Below are 20,324 nucleotides of genomic sequence, written 5' to 3'. Positions count from 1 at the left end.
TAGTGAGTCCACCAGATCAGAGGCAGTAGGGACGACCAGGGATGTTCTCTGTTTAGTGAGTCCACCAGATCAGAGGCATTAGGGACGACCAGGGATGTTCTCTGTTTAGTGAGTCTGCCAGATCAGAGGCAGTAGGGATGACCAGGGATGTTCTCTGTTTAGTGAGTCCACCAGATCAGAGGAAGTAGGGATGACCAGGGATGTTCTCTGTTTAGTGAGTCCTCCAGATCAGAGGCAGTAGGGACGACCAGGGATGTTCTCTATTGAGTGAGTCCTCCAGATCAGAGGCAGTAGGGATGACCAGGGATGTTCTCTGTTTAGTGAGTCCACCAGATCAGAGGTAGTAGGGATGACCAGGGATGTTCTCTGTTTAGTGAGTCTGCCAGATCAGAGGCAGTAGGGTTGACCAGGGATGTTCTCTGTTTAGTGAGTCCACCATATTAGAGGCAGTAGGGACGACCAGGGATGTTCTCTGTTTAGTGAGTCCACCAGATCAGAGGCAGTAGGGACGACCAGGGATGTTCTCTGTTTAGTGAGTCTGCCAGATCAGAGGCAGTAGGGATGACCAGGGATGTTCTCTGTTTAGTGAGTCCACCAGATCAGAGGAAGTAGGGATGACCAGGGATGTTCTCTGTTTAGTGAGTCCTCCAGATCAGAGGCAGTAGGGACGACCAGGGATGTTCTCTGTTGAGTGAGTCCTCCAGATCAGAGGCAGTAGGGATGACCAGGGATGTTCTCTGTTTAGTGAGTCCACCAGATCAGAGGCAGTAGGGATGACCAGGGATGTTCTCTGTTTAGTGAGTCTGCCAGATCAGAGGCAGTAGGGATGACCAGGGATGTTCTCTGTTTAGTGAGTCCACCAGATCAGAGGCAGTAGGGATGACCAGGGATGTTCTCTGTTTAGTGAGTCCTCCAGATCAGAGGCAGTAGGGATGACCAGGGATGTTCTCTGTTTAGTGAGTCCGCCAGATCAGAGGCAGTAGGGATGACCAGGGATGTTCTCTGTTTAGTGAGTCTGCCAGATCAGAGGCAGTAGGGATGACCAGGGATGTTCTCTGTTTAGTGAGTCTGCCAGATCAGAGGCAGTAGGGACAACCAGGGATGTTCTCTGTTTAGTGAGTCCGCCAGATCAGAGGCAGTAGGGATGACCAGGGATGTTCTCTGTTTAGTGAGTCCACCAGATCAGAGGCAGTAGGGATGACCAGGGATGTTCTCTGTTTAGTGAGTCTTCCAGATCAGAGGCAGTAGGGATGACCAGGGATGTTCTCTTTTAGTGAGTCTGCCAGATCAGAGGCAGTAGGGATGACCAGGGATGTTCTCTGTTTAGTGAGTCCTCCAGATCAGAGGCAGTAGGGATGACCAGGGATGTTCTCTGTTTAGTGAGTCCACCAGATCAGAGGCAGTAGGGATGACCAGGGATGTTCTCTGTTTAGTGAGTCCTCCAGATCAGAGGCAGTAGGGATGACCAGGGATGTTCTCTGTTTAGTGAGTCCACCAGATCAGAGGTAGTAGGGATGACCAGGGATGTTCTCTGTTTAGTGAGTCTGCCAGATCAGAGGCAGTAGGGATGACCAGGGATGTTCTCTGTTTAGTGAGTCCACCAGATCAGAGGAAGTAGGGATGACCAGGGATGTATTCTGTTTAGTGAGTCCTCCAGATCAGAGGCAGTAGGGACGACCAGGGATGTTCTCTGTTGAGTGAGTCCTCCAGATCAGAGGAAGTAGGGATGACCAGGGATGTTCTCTGTTTAGTGAGTCCACCAGATCAGAGGCAGTAGGGATGACCAGGGATGTTCTCTGTTTAGTGAGTCCACCAGATCAGAGGCAGTAGGGACGACCAGGGATGTTCTCTGTTTAGTGAGTCCGCCAGATCAGAGGCAGTAGGGATGACCAGGGATGTTCTCTGTTTAGTGAGTCTGCCAGATCAGAGGCAGTAGGGATGACCAGGGATGTTCTCTGTTTAGTGAGTCCTCCAGATCAGAGGCAGTAGGGATGACCAGGGATGTTCTCTTTTAGTGAGTCTGCCAGATCAGAGGCAGTAGGGATGACCAGGGATGTTCTCTGTTTAGTGAGTCCTCCAGATCAGAGGCAGTAGGGATGACCAGGGATGTTCTCTGTTTAGTGAGTCCACCAGATCAGAGGCAGTAGGGATGACCAGGGATGTTCTCTGTTTAGTGAGTCCTCCAGATCAGAGGCAGTAGGGATGACCAGGGATGTTCTCTGTTTAGTGAGTCCACCAGATCAGAGGTAGTAGGGATGACCAGGGATGTTCTCTGTTTAGTGAGTCTGCCAGATCAGAGGCAGTAGGGATGACCAGGGTTGTTCTCTGTTTAGTGAGTCCACCAGATCAGAGGAAGTAGGGATGACCAGGGATGTATTCTGTTTAGTGAGTCCTCCAGATCAGAGGCAGTAGGGACGACCAGGGATGTTCTCTGTTGAGTGAGTCCTCCAGATCAGAGGCAGTAGGGATGACCAGGGATGTTCTCTGTTTAGTGAGTCCACCAGATCAGAGGCAGTAGGGATGACCAGGGATGTTCTCTGTTTAGTGAGTCTGCCAGATCAGAGGCAGTAGGGATGACCAGGGATGTTCTCTGTTTAGTGAGTCCACCAGATCAGAGGCAGTAGGGATGACCAGGGATGTTCTCTGTTTAGTGAGTCCTCCAGATCAGAGGCAGTAGGGATGACCAGGGATGTTCTCTGTTTAGTGAGTCCACCAGATCAGAGGCAGTAGGGATGACCAGGGATGTTCTCTGTTTAGTGAGTCTGCCAGATCAGAGGCAGTAGGGATGACCAGGGATGTTCTCTGTTTAGTGAGTCTGCCAGATCAGAGGCAGTAGGGATGACCAGGGATGTTCTCTGTTTAGTGAGTCCACCAGATCAGTGTCAGTAGGGATGACCAGGGATGTTCTCTGTTTAGTGAGTCCACCAGATCAGAGGCAGTAGGGATGACCAGGGATGTTCTCTGTTTAGTGAGTCTGCCAGATCAGAGGCTGTAGGGATGACCAGGGATGTTCTCTTGATAAGTGTGTGAATTTGACCATTTTCCTGTCCTGCTAAGCATTCAAAATGTAACTTAAGTAGTACTTTCACATATTTTTATTTAAGTACTTTACACCACACACACACACACACACACACACACACACACACACACACACACACACACACACACACACACACACACACACACACACACACACACACACACACACACACACACACACACACACACACACACACACACACACACACACACACACACACAATTGTCTTGGATAGGATCTTTCAAGTTAACACACAATGAGACACATACTAGATCATACGTTTCACCATTTTTAAATTAGTTGTAAGCTTTGCACCTCTGCTGTATCTAAACTCAGCAAAAAAAGATACGTCCCTGTTTCAGGACCCTGTCTTTCAAAGATAATTTGTAAAAATCCAAATAACTTCACAGATCTTCAATGTAAAGGGTTTAAACACTGTTTCCATGCTTGTTCAATGAACCATAAACATGAATGAACATGTACCTGTGGATCGGTCGTTAAGACACTAACAGCTTACAGACGGTAGGCAATTAAGGTCACAGTTATGAAAACTTAGGACATGGGCACAAACCCACCGTCGCTGGACCAGACAGGACTTGCAAAAAGTGCTCTTCACTGACGACTCCCGGTTTTGTCTCACCAGGGGTGATGGTCGGATTCGCGTTTATCATCGAAGGAATGAGCGTTACACTGAGGCCTGTACTCTGGAGCGGGATTGATTTGGAGGTGGAGGGTCTGTCATGGTCTGGGGTGGTGTGTCACAGCATCATCGGACTGAGCTTGTTGTCATTGCAGGCAATCTCAATGCTGTGCGTTACAGGGAAGACATCCTCTTCCCTCATGTGGTTCCCTTCCTGCAGGCTCATCCTGACATGACCCTCCAGCATGACAATGCCACCAGCCATGCTGCTCGTTCTGTGTGATTTCCTGCAAGACAGGAATGTCAGTGTTCTGCCATGGCCAGCGAAGAGCCCGGATCTCAATGCTATTGAGCATGTCTGGGACCTGTTGGATAGGAGGGTGTGGCTTGGACATTCCCCGCAGAAATGTCCGCCTTGGTGGAAGAGTAGGGTAACATCTCACAGCAAGAACTGGCAAATTTGGTGCAGTCCATGAGGAGGAGATGCACTGCAGTACTTAATGCAGCTGGTGGCCACACCAAATACTGACTGTTACTTTTGATTTTGATCCCCCCCTTTGTTCAGGGACACATTATTCCATTTCTGTTAGTCACATGTCTGTGGAACTTTTTCAGTTTATGTCTCAGTTGTTGAATCTTGTTATGTTCATATAAATATTTACACATTAAGTTTGCTGAAAATAAACGCAGTTGACAGTGAGAGGACATTTCTTTTTTTGAAAAATTTAGTTCAGATTTTTTTTTTTTATAACTATCTATCAATCGATTTCCATTTCTATCAACCTAGTGTATGTATAATGGATGAATACCATAAACTGTTGGGGATTATCAGGAAGGGGTCTGCTTGCAGATGTGTTGCCAAAGGGACATGTAGTGAGATAATATGGCTTATTAGGGGTACACACTAAGTCAAAGATTAGGATCCACTGATTCGGAAGGAAACCGAATTACCTCACAATGGGTCATCACCAAAGTTCTACAATCACGCAACAATAGCTGATGATTCCAAAACAAAGTTCACCATGACGACTTCTAGAACACTGGCTCAAAAGAACAGACATTCTGAAAAATGTACTTCAAATATTTGCTCACATGCGAAGGAGGAACCGCTTAATATTTTCCAAAGATAAGATCCAAACGTTTTCAATAAGAAATGGACGAGAGGCCAAATAAAGAGGCAGGAAAGCTCCGTTCTAACTTGGCGTGTGGATACGACAGAGCTGAGGCGCCACCAAAGGTACGTTGAGATATGTACAGTATTTCTGAAAGTGAAGCTCAGAGATAGAATATTGTCCCAAACAAAAAGTGAACATGTGTGCTTCTATGTTTGAAGCCAAAGAAGAGAAGGACCAACCCACCAACTGAGGATGCTGTAGAACACTGCACCACTATTCGCTGTTTGCCACCTGAGCTGGTGAGATAACCACATCACACTGTGTGGTAGAGTATCATTTCATATGGTCAAGTGCAAAACTAGACCTAATGCACACATTTGATCACATACAGGAAGTGTAACTTTCTCATTGTTTCATGTGTTACATAAACTGTCAATCAAAGTAACCACTGTTAGAACATGGGTTTGACCATGATGGTCTCTGCTGAATGTCTGCTCATAAACTGATCTCAATCTCCAACCAATCACACTCAAGCTGGAAGAGATTCTGTCCAGAGTGTCAGTCAGGGACGTCATCGCCTTTGGAGCCACTTGCAGCACCTACCACCAGCTGAGCCTAAGCTCCTCCCTCTGGAGACGGCTCTGCCATCGCCAGGCACCCGGGACGCAGCAGCCTTCCGCTGCCCCGCCCAACGACTGGCGAAGGACAGCCATCTTGAAATGTAAGAATAGATGGAGGGACTGAGTCTGTAGCGTTAATCAAACGGATGTTGCTCTGTTTAAATATACACTGAAATAACATATAAACACAACATGTAACAATTTCAAAGATTGTACTGAGTTACAGTTCATATAAGGAAATCAGTCAATTGAAATAAATTAATTAGGCCCTAATCCATGGATTTCACATGACTGGGAATACAGATATGTATCTGTTGGTTGTAGATACCTTAATAAAAAAGGTGGGGGTGTGGATCAGAAAACCAGTCAGTATCTGGTGTGACCACCACTTCCTTCATGCAGCCTGACACATCTCCTTCACATAGAGTTGATCAGGCTGTTGATTGTGGCCTGTGGAATGTTGTCCCACTCCTCTTCAATGGCTGTGTGAAGTTGTTGGATATTGGTGGGAACTGGAGCACGCTGTCGTACAGGTCGATTCAGAGCATCCCAAACATACTCAATGGGTGACATGTCTGGTGAGTATGCACACCATGGAAGAACTGGGACATGTTCAGCTTCCAGGAATTGTGTACAGATCCTAGCGACATGGGGCCGTGCATTATCGTGCTGAAACATGAGGTGATGGCGGTGGATGAATGGCACGACAACGGGCCTCAGGATCTCGTCACGGCATCTCTGTGCATTCAAATTGCCATAGATAAAATGCAATTGTGTTCATTGTTCATAGCTTATGCCTGCCCATACCATAACCCCACCGCCACCATCGGCCACTCTGTTCACAACGTTGACATCAGCAAACAGCTCGCCTACAACACCACCATACACGTGGTCTCCGGTTGTGAGGCCGGTTGGAAGTACTGACAAATTCTCTAAAAGAACGTTGGAGGAGACTTATGGTAGAGAAATTAACATTCAATTATCTGGCAACAGCTCTGGTGGACATTCCTGTCGTGAGCATGTCAATTGCACGTTCCCTCAACTTGAGACATCTGTGGCATTGTGTTGTGTGACAAAACTGCCCCTTTTTAGAGTGCCCGTTTATTGTTCCCAGCACAAGGTGCACCTGTGTAATGATCATGCCGTTTAATCAGCTTCTTCACCTATCAGGTGGATGGATTATCTTGACAAAGGAGAAATGCTCATTAACAGGGATGTAAACAAATTTGTGCACAACATTTCAACGAAATACATTTTTGTGCGTATGGAAAATTTCTAGGATATTTTATTTCAGCTCAGGAAACATGGGACCAACACTTTGCATGTTGGGTTTATATTTTTGTTCAGTATTCATCATCCTTTGACCGCTGCGAATGACACCATCACACATGAAAACACTGTCTCCTGAGAAAACAGAAAATGAGACATGAGATCAAATCAACAAAATATAACAATGATCTATTGAATCAGACACCACTCAAGACATTCCATAACCCTCTCTCTACTCCCCACAGACTCCCAGGGCCTCCAGATGCAGCGTTTGGGCAGTGGGTGGTCCCGGACTCCCAGGTGGTGCAGGTCCGGGGGTCCCTCTGTGTCCCTGGCCGTTGTTCCTCCCCTGGCACTGGGCTACAGAAGGTCCCTGCCAACCCGTGACCACCTCCTGCTGTTTGACTACCAGGGCACCGTCTTCCTGCTGCGCAACGCCGCGACATCATCGCTCCGCGGTCACATGACTTGGAGGAGGGCCGCACGCCACGCTGTGCTGTGTCAGAATGCCAAAGATGTGAGTCGGGGGTGGGGGGGGGGGGGGGTAAAGGTCAGAGGGAGGTATTCTCACAAGCCATGACAAATTCTCAAGCTATTTAGCTAGCCAGTATTGCTAGTATTGAAATAGTAGGACTAGCATTTAAGAGAGTAAGAGGAAAGAAGGTGGAGGGTAGCACATTGGGTGAGACACCCAACAGGAAGTTAAACTTTAGCTTGAACACTTTATAACCCCCCCCCCCCCCCACACACACACACACACACACACACACACACACACACACACACACACACACACACTCACTCTCTCTCTCTGTTTCTCTCGCTCCTCCACTCATAGTTTGCCGTGGATCCTCGTAGCGACAACTCCTTCCGTCAGTACATATACGTCCTGGTGAGCCGTACTAACAGTGGTGCAGAAGGCGTGCCCCCCAGCTGGCCCGGCGCCCCCAGCTCGGCCGGAGGGGGTCTCACTCCTCCGCGGTGTGACTGTGTGGAAGTGTACCAGCAGGACACCAGCCAGAGGGTGTTCCGGATGACCTTTCACCCCTCCCTGACCTTCATACAGCTCCGCATCACCGGCTCAGAGGTCAACAGGGTCCTGCTGCTGCTCACTGGTCAGTGTCTCTGAACGTCAGATAGTCTGATTGGTTGATTTTCAATTCAAATGGATTTGGGGGAGTTTTACAACTGAATGGCACATCATGAATTACATCTAATTTAAATATATAGTGCATTCGAAAAGTATTCAGACCCCTTGACTTTTTCCACATTTTGTTACGTTACAGCCTTATTCTAAAATTTATTACATTGTTTTTTCTCCCTCAATCTACACAATTTTTTGTGTAAAAATAAAAAGCTGAAATATCACATTTCCATAAGTATTCAGACCCTTTACTCAGTACTTTGTTGAAGAACCTTTGGCAGAGATTACAACATTGAGTCTTCTTGAGTATGACGCCACAAGCTTGGCACACCTGTATTTGGGGAGTTTCTCCCATTCTTCTCTGCAGATCCTCTCAAGCTATGTCAGGTTGGATTGGCAGCGTTGCTGCACAGCTATTTTCAGGTCTCTCCAGAGATGTTTGATTGGGTTCAAGTCCGAGCTCTGGCTGGGCCACTCAAGGACATTCAGAGACTTGTCCCGAAGCCACTCCTGTGTTGTCTTGGCTGTGTGCTTAGGGTCGTTGTTCTGTTGGAAGGTGAACCTTCGCCCCAGTCTGAGGTCCTGAGCACTCTGGAGCAGCTTTTCATCCAGGATCTATTTAAACCCGACTAGTCTCCCAGTCCCCCTTATTTAAACCTGACTAGTCTCCCAGCCCCCCCTATTTAAACCCGACTAGACTCCCAGCCCCCCCTATTTAAACCTGACTAGTCTCCCAGCCCCCCTTATTTAAACCCGACTATTCTCCCAGTCCCCCCTCTTTAAACCTGACTATTCTCCCAGCCCCCCCTATTTAAACCTGACTAGTCTCCCAGTCCCCCCTCTTTAAACCTGACTAGTCTCCCAGTCCCCCCTATTTAAACCTGACTATTCTCCCAGTCCCCCCTCTTTAAACCTGACTAGTCTCCCAGTCCCCCCTCTTTAAACCAGACTAGTCTCCCAGTCCCCCCTCTTTAAACCTGACTAGTCTCCCAGTCCCCCCTCTTTAAACCTGACTAGTCTCCCAGTCCCCCCTCTTTAAACCTGACTAGTCTCCCAGTCCCCCCTCTTTAAACCTGACTAGTCTCCCAGTCCCCCCTCTTTAAACCTGACTAGTCTCCCAGTCCCCCCTCTTTAAACCTGACTAGTCTCCCAGTCCCCCCTCTTTAAACCTGACTAGTCTCCCAGTCCCCCCTCTTTAAACCTGACTAGTCTCCCAGTCCCCCCTCTTTAAACCTGACTAGTCTCCCAGTCCCCCCTCTTTAAACCTGACTAGTCTCCCAGTCCCCCCTCTTTAAACCTGACTAGTCTCCCAGTCCCCCCTCTTTAAACCTGACTAGTCTCCCAGTCCCCCCTCTTTAAACCTGACTAGTCTCCCAGTCCCCCCTCTTTAAACCTGACTAGTCTCCCAGTCCCCCCTCTTTAAACCTGACTAGTCTCCCAGTCCCCCCTCTTTAAACCTGACTAGTCTCCCAGTCCCCCCTCTTTAAACCTGACTAGTCTCCCAGTCCCCCCTCTTTAAACCTGACTAGTCTCCCAGTCCCCCCTCTTTAAACCTGACTAGTCTCCCAGTCCCCCCTCTTTAAACCTGACTAGTCTCCCAGTCCCCCCTCTTTAAACCTGACTAGTCTCCCAGTCCCCCCTCTTTAAACCTGACTAGTCTCCCAGTCCCCCCTCTTTAAACCTGACTAGTCTCCCAGTCCCCCCTCTTTAAACCTGACTAGTCTCCCAGTCCCCCCTCTTTAAACCTGACTAGTCTCCCAGTCCCCCCTCTTTAAACCTGACTAGTTTCCCAGTCCCCCCTCTTTAAACCTGACTAGTCTCCCAGTCCCCCCTATGTAATCAATTTAATTGTAGAATAAGGCTGTAACGTAACAAAATGTAGAAAAAGTCAAGGGGTCTGAATACTTTCCGTATGCACTGTAAATAGTTCTACAAGGTCCCTGACACATAAATGAAGCTAGCAAATAAACAACTTGTATTTCTCTGAATTGTATCTCTCCTTTTCCACCCTCAGATACTGGGAAGGTCTATTCTCTGTCTGTGAATGAGACCCAGTTGAACACGCCTCGTTCCTACACCGTGCAGCTGGCTCTGAAGGAGATCAGCATCTCTCTGCCTCACCTGCCCATCGCTCAGGTCCATTCCAGCTACAGCAGCGTCCTCTACCTCACAGGTAAATATCACAGCACAGTTAGCTTCGTTTTGGGTGAAGACTCCATTGAAAAGAAGGTTGAGTTCAGTATATGACAGTTTCTGCAGTCAACAATGCTTCTTACATTGCGGTTTTCCATCCATGCTAGTATAAAAATGTGTCATAACCCTCTCTCTCTCTCTCTCTCAGGTGAGGGTTCAGTCTATTTGGAGGTGCACTCCGTTGGTGTGTATCGTCAGTTCATTGGGACCCAACAGGGTTACGACCCCCATGACATCCACACCCCTCTGCCGCTCTCCCTGCCCTACAAGGTACTGAGACACATTTACACCAAACTCACTTTTGTCCACAGGTACACTCTTAGAGAAAATGGTTCTAAAAGGGGTTCTTCAGCTGTCGCCATAGGATATTCCAGGTAGAACCCTTTTGGGTTCCATGTAGAAGCCTTTTGGGTTCCATGTAGAACCCTTTTGTTTTCCTATGGGGACAGCAAAATAACCTTTTTAGGTTCTAGATAGCACCTTTGTGTAGTATATATAGTATATATGGTCTATTGGGTTATATGGTATATTAGTATATATAGTATACTAGTATATTAGTATATATGGTCTATTAGTATATATAGTATACTAGTATATATAGTATATTAGTATATATGGTCTATTAGGTTATATGGTATATTAGTATATATAGTCTATTAGTATATATAGTATATTAGTATATATGGTCTATTAGTATATATGGTCTATTAGTATATATGGCCTATTAGTATATATGGTCTATTAGTATATCTAGTATATTAGTATATATGGTCTATTAGTATATATAGTATACTAGTATATATGGTCTATTAGGTTATATGGTCTATTAGCATATATAGTATATTAGTATATATAGTATATTAGTATATATGGTCTATTAGTATATATGGTCTATTAGTATATATGGTCTATTAGTATATATGGTCTATTAGTATATATAGTATACTAGTAAATATTGTCTATAAGTATATATAGTATATTAGTATATATGGTCTATTAGTATATCTAGTATATTAGTATATATGGTCTATTAGTATATATAGTATACTAGTAAATATTGTCTATTAGTATATATAGTATATTAGTATATATGGTATATTAGTATATGGTCTATTAGTATATATGGTATATTAGTATATATAGTCTATTAGTATATAGTCTATTAGTATATATGGTCTATTAGTAAATATTGTCTATTAGTATATATAGTATATTAGTATATATGGTCTATTAGTATATATAGTCTATTAGTATATAGTCTATTAGTATATATGGTCTATTAGTAAATATTGTCTATTAGTATATATAGTATATTAATATATATAGTATATTAGTATATATGGTCTATTGGTATATATGGTCCATGCATGCAGGATTCAAACCTACAATGGAGTTACCTTTGACCTCTGCTAGGTGGTGAAGTGCTCTCTGGGACTGAGCCACTTGTGCCTGCTGGATGATTGTGGCCGCGTCTTCATGCAGGGCAGCAACCGCTACGGACAGCTTGGCACAGGAGATAAGATCGACCGCGGCGAACCCACCGAGGTGTGTGTCTGCGCTTCCTCTCTTATACACCTTACTGTTCAGTTTCCAGTTGAAACTACATTTCCAACACCATAATATCAAAATCCATCAGATAACAATTCCCCCTCTCCCCTGTTGTAGGTGGTGCTGTCCATGACCCCAGTGGAGGTGTGGTGTGGACTGAACCACTCGCTCGCCCTGCTGCAAGGGGAGTCTGGAGTGAAGGAAGTACAGGGCTGTGGCTGTGGAGGAGGCCGACGACTGCCCGGCTGCTCCAAGGGAAGCGCTGTGTTCATCAAGCTGAGCATCAAGGTAAGCCTGCACTCTTTGTAATCTCACTCTGGACATTTCATTGGTTAATTATCTAGCTGTCGGATTGGTTAATTATCTAGCTGTTGATTTGGTTAATTATCTAGCTGTTGGATTGGTTAATTATCTAGCTGTTGGATTGGTTAATTATCTAGCTGTTGGATTGGTTAATTATCTAGCTGTTGCATTGGTTAATTATCTAGCTATTTGATTGGATAATTACAGTTGAAGTCGGAAGTTTACATACACTTAGGTTGGAGTCATTAAAACTTGTTTTTCAAACACAACACACACGTCTTGTTAACTTCTACTTCATCACAATCCCGGATCCGGGAGCACCCCCATCAGTAAAAAAGCTGACTAGCATAGCCTAGCATAGCGTCACAAGTAAATACTAGCATCTAAATATCATTAAATCACAAGTCCAAGACACCAGATGAAAGATACACATCTTGTGAATCCAGCCATCATTTCTGATTTTTAAAATGTTTTACAGGGAAGACACAATATGTAAATCTATTAGCTAACCACGATAGCAAAAGACACAACTTTTTTCCCCCACCATTTTTTTCCTGCATAGGTAGCTATCACAATTTCGACCAAATAAAGATATAAATAGCCACTAACCAAGAAACAACTTCATCAGATGACAGTCTGATAACATATTTATTGTATAGCATATGTTTTGTTAGAAAAATGTGCATATTTCAGGTATAAATCATAGTTTACCATTGCAGCCACCATCACAACTCTCACCAAAGCAACTAGAATAACTACAGAGACCAACGTGAATTACCTAAATACTCATCATAAATCATTTATGAAAAATACACAGCGTACAGCAAATGAAAGACACAGATCTTGTGAATCCAGACAATATTTCAGATTTTTTAAGTGTTTTACAGCGAAAACACAATATAGCATTATATTAGCTTACTACAATAGCCAACCACACAACAGCATTGATTCAAGCCAACAATAGCGATAACGAATAAACCAGCAAAAGATATTAATTTTTTCAATAACCTTCTCAAACTTCTTCAGATGACAGTCCTATAACATCATATTACACAATACATATAGAGTTTGTTCGAAAATGTGCATATTTAGCGGCACAAATCGTGGTTATACAATGAGAATAGTAGCCAAGCTGCCGACAATATGTCGGGAGAAATCTTGGGAGAGGCACCTAATCTAATCAGTAACTAAATTTAAACTTGACAAAAAAATACAGGTTGGACAGCAAATGAAAGATACATTAGTACTTAACAAACTATAGTTTTGGAAAGTCGGTTAGGACATCTACTTTGTGCATGACACAAGTAATTTTTCCAACAATTGTTTACATACAGAAAATTCTACTTATAATTCACTGCATCACAATTCCAGTGGGTCAAAAGTTTACATACACTAAGTTGACTGTGCCTTTAAACAGCTTGGAAAATTCCAGAAAATTATGTCATAGCTTTAGAAGCTTCTGATAGGTTAATTGACATCATTTGAGTCAATTGGAGGTGTACCTGTGGATGTATTTCAAGGCCTACCTTCAAACTCAGTGCCTCTTTGCTTGATATCATGGGAAAATCAAAATAAATCAGCCAAGACCTCAGAAAAATTGTAGACCTCCACAAGTCTGGTTCATCCTTGAGAGCAATTTACAAACGCTTGAAGGTACCACGTTCATCTGTACAAACAATAGTACGCAAGTATAAACACCATGGGACCACGCAGCCGTCATACCGCTCAGGAAGGAGACGCGTTCGGTCTCCTGGAGATGAATGTACTTTGGTGTGAAAAGTGCAAATCAATCCCAGAACAACAGCAAAGGACCTTGTGAAGATGCTGGAGGAATCAGGTACAAAAGTATCTATACTTTTGTACCTGTTGCAAGCCGAAGAACACCATCCAAACCGTGAAGCACGGGGGTGGAAGCATCATGTTGTGGGGGTGCTTTGCTGCAGGAGGGACTGGTGCACTTCACAAAATGGATGGCATCATGAGGAAGGAACAGTATGTGGAATATTGAAGCAACATCTTAAGACATCAGCCAGGAAGTTAAAGCTTGGTCGCAAATGGGTCTTCCAAATGGACAATGACCCCAAGCATACTTCCAAAGTTGTGGCAAAATGGCTTAAGGACCACAAAGTCAAGGTATTGGAGTGGCCATCACAAAGCCCTGACCTCAATCCTATAGAACATTTGTGGGCAGAACTGAAAAAGTGTGTGCGAGCAAGGAGGCCTACAAACCTGACTCAGTTACACCAGCTCTGTCAGGAGGAATGGGCCAAAATTCACCCAACTTATTGTGGGAAGCTTGTGGAAGGCTACCCGAAACGTTTGACCAAGTTAAACAATTTAAAGACAATGCTACCAAATACTAATAGAGTGTATATAAACTTCTGACCCACTGAGAATGTGATGAAAGATATAAAAGCTGAAATAAATTCTTCTCTCTACTATTATTCTGATCTTTTACATTCTTAAAATAAAGTGGTGATCCTAACTGACCTAAGATAGGGAGTTTTTACTAGGATTAAATGTCAGGAATTATGAAAAACTGAGTTTAAATGTATTTGGCTAAGGTGTATGTAAACTTCCGACTTCAACTGTATCTAGCTAGCTATAAACCTATGTTTGGGATTGACCATCGGGCACTGCGACAGGAGGAGAGGGACGGACACTGCTTTTAGATGCAGAGTATCTCACATTTTGCGAGCATGGTGAGGCCAGAGATAGCCAGACATGGTAAATTGTGAGCATGGTGAGGCCAGAGATAGCCAGACATGGTAAATTGGGAGCAAGGAGAGGCCAGAGATAGCCAGACTAGTAAATTGTGAGCATGGAGAGGCCAGAGATAGCCAGACTAGTAAATTGTGAGCATGGTGAGGCCAGAGATAGCCAGACATGGTAAATTGGGAGCAAGGAGAGGCCAGAGATAGCCAGACTAGTAAATTGTGAGCATGGTGAGGCCAGAGATAGCCAGACATGGTAAATTGTGAGCATGGTGAGGCCAGAGATAGCCAGACATGGTAAATTGGGAGCAAGGAGAGGCCAGAAATAGCCAGACTAGTAAATTGTGAGCATGGAGAGGCCAGAGATAGCCAGACATGGTAAATTGGGAGCAATGAGAGACCAGAAATAGCCAGACTAGTAAATTGTGAGCATGGAGAGGCCAGGGATAGCCAGACTAGTAAATTGTGAGCATGGAGAGGCCAGAGATAGCCAGACAAGTAAATCGTGAGCATAGAGAGGCCAGAAATAGCCAGACATGGTAAATTGTGAGCATGGAGAGGCCAGAGATAGCCAGACATGGTAAATTGGGAGCAAGGAGAGGCCAGAGATAGCCAGACTAGTAAATTGTGAGCATGGTGAGGCCAGAGATAGCCAGACATGGTAAATTGTGAGCATGGTGAGGCCAGAGATAGCCAGACATGGTAAATTGGGAGCAAGAAGAGGCCAGAGATAGCCAGACTAGTAAATTGTGAGCATGGAGAGGCCAGAGATAGCCAGACATGGTAAATTGGGAGCAATGAGAGACCAGAGATAGCCAGACTAGTAAATTGTGAGCATGGAGAGGCCAGGGATAGCCAGACTAGTAAATTGTGAGCATGGAGAGGCCAGAGATAGCCAGACTAGTAAATCGTGAGCATGGAGAGGCCAGAAATAGCCAGACATGGTAAATTGAGAACATGAAGAGGCCAGAGACAGCCAGACATGGTAAATTGTGAGCATGGAGAGGCCAGAGATAGCCAGACATGGTAAATTGGGAGCATGGAGAGGCCAGAGATAGCCAGACATGGTAAATTGGGAGCATGGAGAGGCCAGAGATAGCCAGACATGGTAAATTGGGAGCATGGAGAGGCCAGAGATAGCCAGACATGGTAAATTGGGAGCATGGAGAGGCCAGAGATAACCAGACATGGTAAATTGAGAACATGAAGAGGCCAGAGACAGCCAGACATAGTAAATTGTGAGCATGGAGAGGCCAGAGATAGCCAGACATAGTAAATTGTGAGCATGAAGAGGCCAGAGACAGCCAGACATGGTAAATTGTGAGCATGGAGAGGCCAGAGACAGCCAGACATGGTAAATTGTGAGCATGGAGAGGCCAGAGATAGCCAGACATAGTAAATTGTGCTCAGGAACAGATATTGGGTATTGGAGAAAGGCCATCAGTGTGTGATCTGCGAACAATACGGCGGATGAAGGCTCTGCATGAGCGTGTTGAATGGATAAACGTGGTTATGGACAGCGAGGAAGAAGCCGAAGAGCCCAGTGCAGAGGGAAGATGTGTGTTGAGGAAGAATGGCACCAAGTACAAACCGTATTCTGCTGTCTCAGAACTTTAACCTGATTAAGAACGAGGATGAGTTCCCTGTACCTGTACCTGTGGTGGTGTTAGACCCCTGCAAAAGGGGAGAAAGAATCACGAGAGTGATAGGTGTTGTTTACTCACTGAAACTTTTAGTGCAATGAGAAAAAGACCGCGATTTCTCCGTGAACTTGAGTGGAGACCAGAGCAATCGATCTCAGGCTCATAGATTAAGAGCATTTAGTAGATCACAGATTAACACTTTTACCCACACATTTTGGGTAAAAGTGTATGTATAACAGGCTATTAGTATTTCCTTTAACCTGTCACAGTGGAAGGTGTGGAGAAGACCTCAGAGTCCCAGCCTCTCCCCTATGGTCATGCAAAGGATGATTCTTGCCCAGTGGGAGTGAAACTTTTGTAGAAAGTGAATCCCTACATTTTGACTGACCCATATGTAGTCTCAGGCTGGGGAGAAAATAATGTGGGTACTGTTTAAATCGGTGAAGGTATCTCGAAGTGGACTTGCTGTTTCTTAGGCCCAGAGGGAGCGGGCGCTTCACATCACAGGCCTCGGGACAAAACCCGAGCAGGGCGCCTTTGAAAGGAGTGATTACTGGTGTGGTGTTAAGTGTTGAGGTGGAGCAACTAAAGTTGAAGATTCCCTGTGTCTGTGACACCCGCCGTTTGGCGAGCGTAGTGAAACTGAGAAGACACCGTCTGTCCTTTTGAGTTTTGAAGCAGAGTATTTACTTGACAAAGCCATGTTAGGATATGTCAGTTATCCCATGAGAGCTTTTGTGCCGAACCCATTGAGGTGTTTCAGATACCAAGCTCATGGTCATGTTGCAGCAGTGTGTAGGAGGGAGATTCCAAGATGTGAGAAGTGTGCAGGAGGGCATGGGACAAAGGAATGTGTAGTATCGGGTGGAAGAAAACAGTGTGTGTCAATTGTGGGGATACCCATGTTGCTGGGGATCAGAAGTGCCCGGTGCGAAAGAGACAGGTTGAGGTTGGCAGGGTCAGAGTAGAACAGAAGGTCACATATGCTGAGGCAGTGAAGAGAGTAGAGGATGATGGGTCAAGGGTGAGTAGTTGGCCTAGACCACAGGTGTCAAACTCATTCCACGGGGGGCCGAGTGTCTGCGGGTTTTCGCTCCTCCCTTGTACTTGATTGATGAATTAACATCACTAATTAGTTAGGAACTCCCCACACCTGGTTGTCTAGGGCTTTATTGAAAGGAAAAAACAAAAACCTGCAGACACTAGGCCCTCCGTGGAATGAGTTTGACACCCCTGACCAATACAGAGTTATACTAATTTGTACTTCAGCAAGTTTGGCTTCTTAGCATATCAACTGTACCGCAGAAATGGAACATAAATGACAGAAACTATATGTTGTGGTGCCAGCTGTAGAGAAGTACAGAAACTATATGTTGTGGTGCCAGCTGTAGAGAAGTACTTGGGTGTACGAGGTTTTACTGTAGAAGAGTTACAAGGTGTGTTGAACGAAAGAGGCCTGTCCTCCCAGCCTCCCGTCCTCCCAGCCTCCCGTCCTCCCAGCCTGGTGTAAGATCAGTTAGGGTCAAATAAGTGGAATGGGGTGATTAAAAAGAAAAAGAAAAAGAAATAGTGGAGAGTTCGTTTAAAAAAAAAAAAATTTTTTATGACAAAATGTAACGTGATCGACCATACACTCCTACACAGTAGGTGGCGGCATGCACAAACTGTGTGAATGCCATAATACCAAAGAGGAAGACCTATTATTTGCTACTTTCATCTTTGTACTCTCATCTTTACTATTAACTACTGTATCTGTCCTCTTTCTCTCTCCCCCAGGTGCCCCGCACCGCCCGCTCTCTCTGCGCCTCCAAGGACTGCCTCTTCCTGCTCTGTTGCCATGACATCGCCGAGCCCCCCCTGTTCCGCTGCCCCCCTCCTGTAAAGGAGGAGGAAAGTGAGGTGGCGAGAGATGAGAGGGAGAGGCTGATCTGGCAACTAGCCCAGCTGAGGGAGTGTGAGAGTCTGAGGCGTAAGGTGGACATCCTCCGCTGGGCTGTGCAGCGACACATGACCATTAACTCCGCCCACAGGGAGTTCCTGGTCCAGGCGCTGATCGCCATCCGGCCCGTGTCTGACGAGCCCAGCGGCCAGTCATAATCACATTCACCAACAATGCCACTTTTTTTGTCCTATTATAATGTTTTTTTTATGCTATATGAAACAATTGTGGCCAAAGACTCCATCCACATTTTATGTTTTATTTTGCTTAATAAAAACAGCAGCATCAGTGTTTGTGTCAAACGAATTAATCCCTCAAATCTGTATCCCTGAATCACGGTTCTGACTACAGCTAGTACAGCTACGACTGGAAGGGACGTTTTGTAGCTGGTTAGGATAATTTACATGGCAGGTTAGGAGAATTAGGTTAAGGTTAGGATAATTAGGTTAAGGTTAGGATAATTTACGTGTCAGGTTAGGAGAATTAGGTTAAGGTTAGGATAATTAGGTTAAGGTTAGGGTAATTAACGTGGCAGGTTAGGAGACTATGGTTAAGGTTAGGGTAATTAACGTTGCAGGTTAGGATAATTAGGTCAAGGTTAGGGTAATTAGGTTAAGGTTAGGGTAATTAACGTGGCAGGTTAGGAGACTTAGGTTAAGGTTAGGGTAATTAACGTGGCAGGTTAGGAGACTTAGGTTAAGGTTATGAAAAGGGTTAGGGTAATTTACGTGGCAGGTTAGGATAATTAGGTTAAGGTTATGAAAAGGTTTAGGGCAATTAACGTGGCAGGTTAGGAGACTTATGGAAAGGTTTAGGGTAATTAACGTGGCAGGTTAGGAGAATTAGGTTAAGGTTAGGGTAATTAACGTGGCAGGTTAGGAGACTTAGGTTAAGGTTATGAAAAGGGTTAGGGTAATTAATGTGGCAGGTTAGGATAATTAGGTTAAGGTTAGGGTAATTAACGTTGCAGGTTAGGAGACTTAGGTTAAGGTTAGGATAATTGACGTGGCAGGTTAGGAGAATTAGGTTAAGGTTACGATAATTAGGTTAAGGTTAGGGTAATTAACGTGGCAGGTTAGAAGACTTAGGTTAAGGTTATGAAAAGGGTTAGGGTAATTAACGTGGCAGGTTAGGATAATTAGGTTAAGGTTAGGGTAATTAACGTTGCAGGTTATGAGAATTAGGTTAAGGTTAGGGTAATTAACGTGGCAGGTTAGGAGACTTAGGTTAAGGTTATGAAAAGGGTTAGGGTAATTGACGTGGCAGGTTAGGATAATTAGGTTAAGGTTAGGGTAATTAACGTGGCAGGTTAGGAGACTTAGGTTAAGGTTAGGGTAATTAACATGGCAGGTTAGGAGAATTAGGTTAAGGTTAGGATAATTGACGTGGCTGGTTAGGAGACTTAGGATAAGGTTAGGATAATTAGGTTAAGGTTAGGGTAATTAAGGTGGCAGGTTAGGAGACTATGGTTAAGGTTAGGGTAATTAACATGGCAGGTTAGGAGAATTAGGTTAAGGTTAGGGTAATTAACGTGGCAGGTTAGGAGAATTAGGTTAAGGTTACGAAAAGGGTTAGGGTAATTAACGTGGCAGGTTAGGATAATTAGTTTAAGGTAATTAATGTTGCAGGTTAGGAGAATTAGGTTAAGGTTAGGGTAATTAACGTGGCAGGTTAGGAGACTTAGGTTAAGGTTATGAAAAGGTTTAGGGTAATTAACATGGCAGGTTAGGAGACATGAAAAGGTTTAGGGTAATTAACGTGGCAGGTTAGGAGAATTAGGTTAAGGTTAGGGTAATTAACGTGGCAGGTTAGGAGACTTATGAAAAGGTTAAGGGTAATTAACGTGGCAGGTTAGGAGAATTAGGTTAAGGTTAGGGTAATTAACGTGGCAGGTTAGGAGACTTATGAAAATGTTAGGGGTAATTAACGTGGCAGGTTAGGAGAATTAGGTTAAGGTTAGGGTAATTAACGTAGCAGGTTAGGAGAATTAGGTTACGGTTAGGGTAATTAACGTGGCAGGTTAGGAGACTTATGAAAAGGTTAAGGGTTAGCTAAAATACTCTCCTAACCTGTTACGAAAAGTATCTGTGCTCCTCCAGTGTCACAACCCTGAATCACATTACCGCTTGTGCAGAAATCTAGTACAACACCAC

General features: G+C 44.7%; 1 protein-coding gene across 1 annotated transcript; it reads left to right on the top strand.

Moving 5' to 3' along the window:
- The first annotated feature begins 4,836 nt into the window (after nt 1-4,836).
- LOC129864750 (F-box only protein 24-like) lies at nt 4,837-18,387 on the top strand. Its single transcript, XM_055937044.1, has 10 exons — nt 4,837-4,920; nt 5,017-5,097; nt 5,333-5,519; nt 6,933-7,204; nt 7,526-7,802; nt 9,846-10,004; nt 10,173-10,294; nt 11,438-11,569; nt 11,690-11,860; nt 18,009-18,387. Exons 1-10 carry the CDS (start codon nt 4,837-4,839, stop codon nt 18,327-18,329), a joined length of 1,806 nt encoding a protein of 601 aa, XP_055793019.1. The 3' UTR covers nt 18,330-18,387.
- Nucleotides 18,388-20,324: the final 1,937 nt, after the last annotated feature.

The sequence above is a fragment of the Salvelinus fontinalis genome, chromosome 11, assembly GCF_029448725.1.
Source record: "Salvelinus fontinalis isolate EN_2023a chromosome 11, ASM2944872v1, whole genome shotgun sequence".
NCBI lineage: Eukaryota > Metazoa > Chordata > Actinopteri > Salmoniformes > Salmonidae > Salvelinus > Salvelinus fontinalis.
This window is presented reverse-complemented; position numbering and strand designations above follow the sequence as displayed.

Coding starts and splice junctions, on each gene's coding strand:
- LOC129864750 (XM_055937044.1), top strand. CDS start 4,837: ATGGACGAGAGGCCAAATAAAGAGGCAGGAAAGCTCCGTTCTAACTTG. Junction 7,205..7,525: donor TGTGTCAGAATGCCAAAGAT/GTGAGTCGGGGG, acceptor CTCCACTCATAG/TTTGCCGTGGATCCTCGTAG. Junction 11,570..11,689: donor ACCGCGGCGAACCCACCGAG/GTGTGTGTCTGC, acceptor CCCCTGTTGTAG/GTGGTGCTGTCCATGACCCC.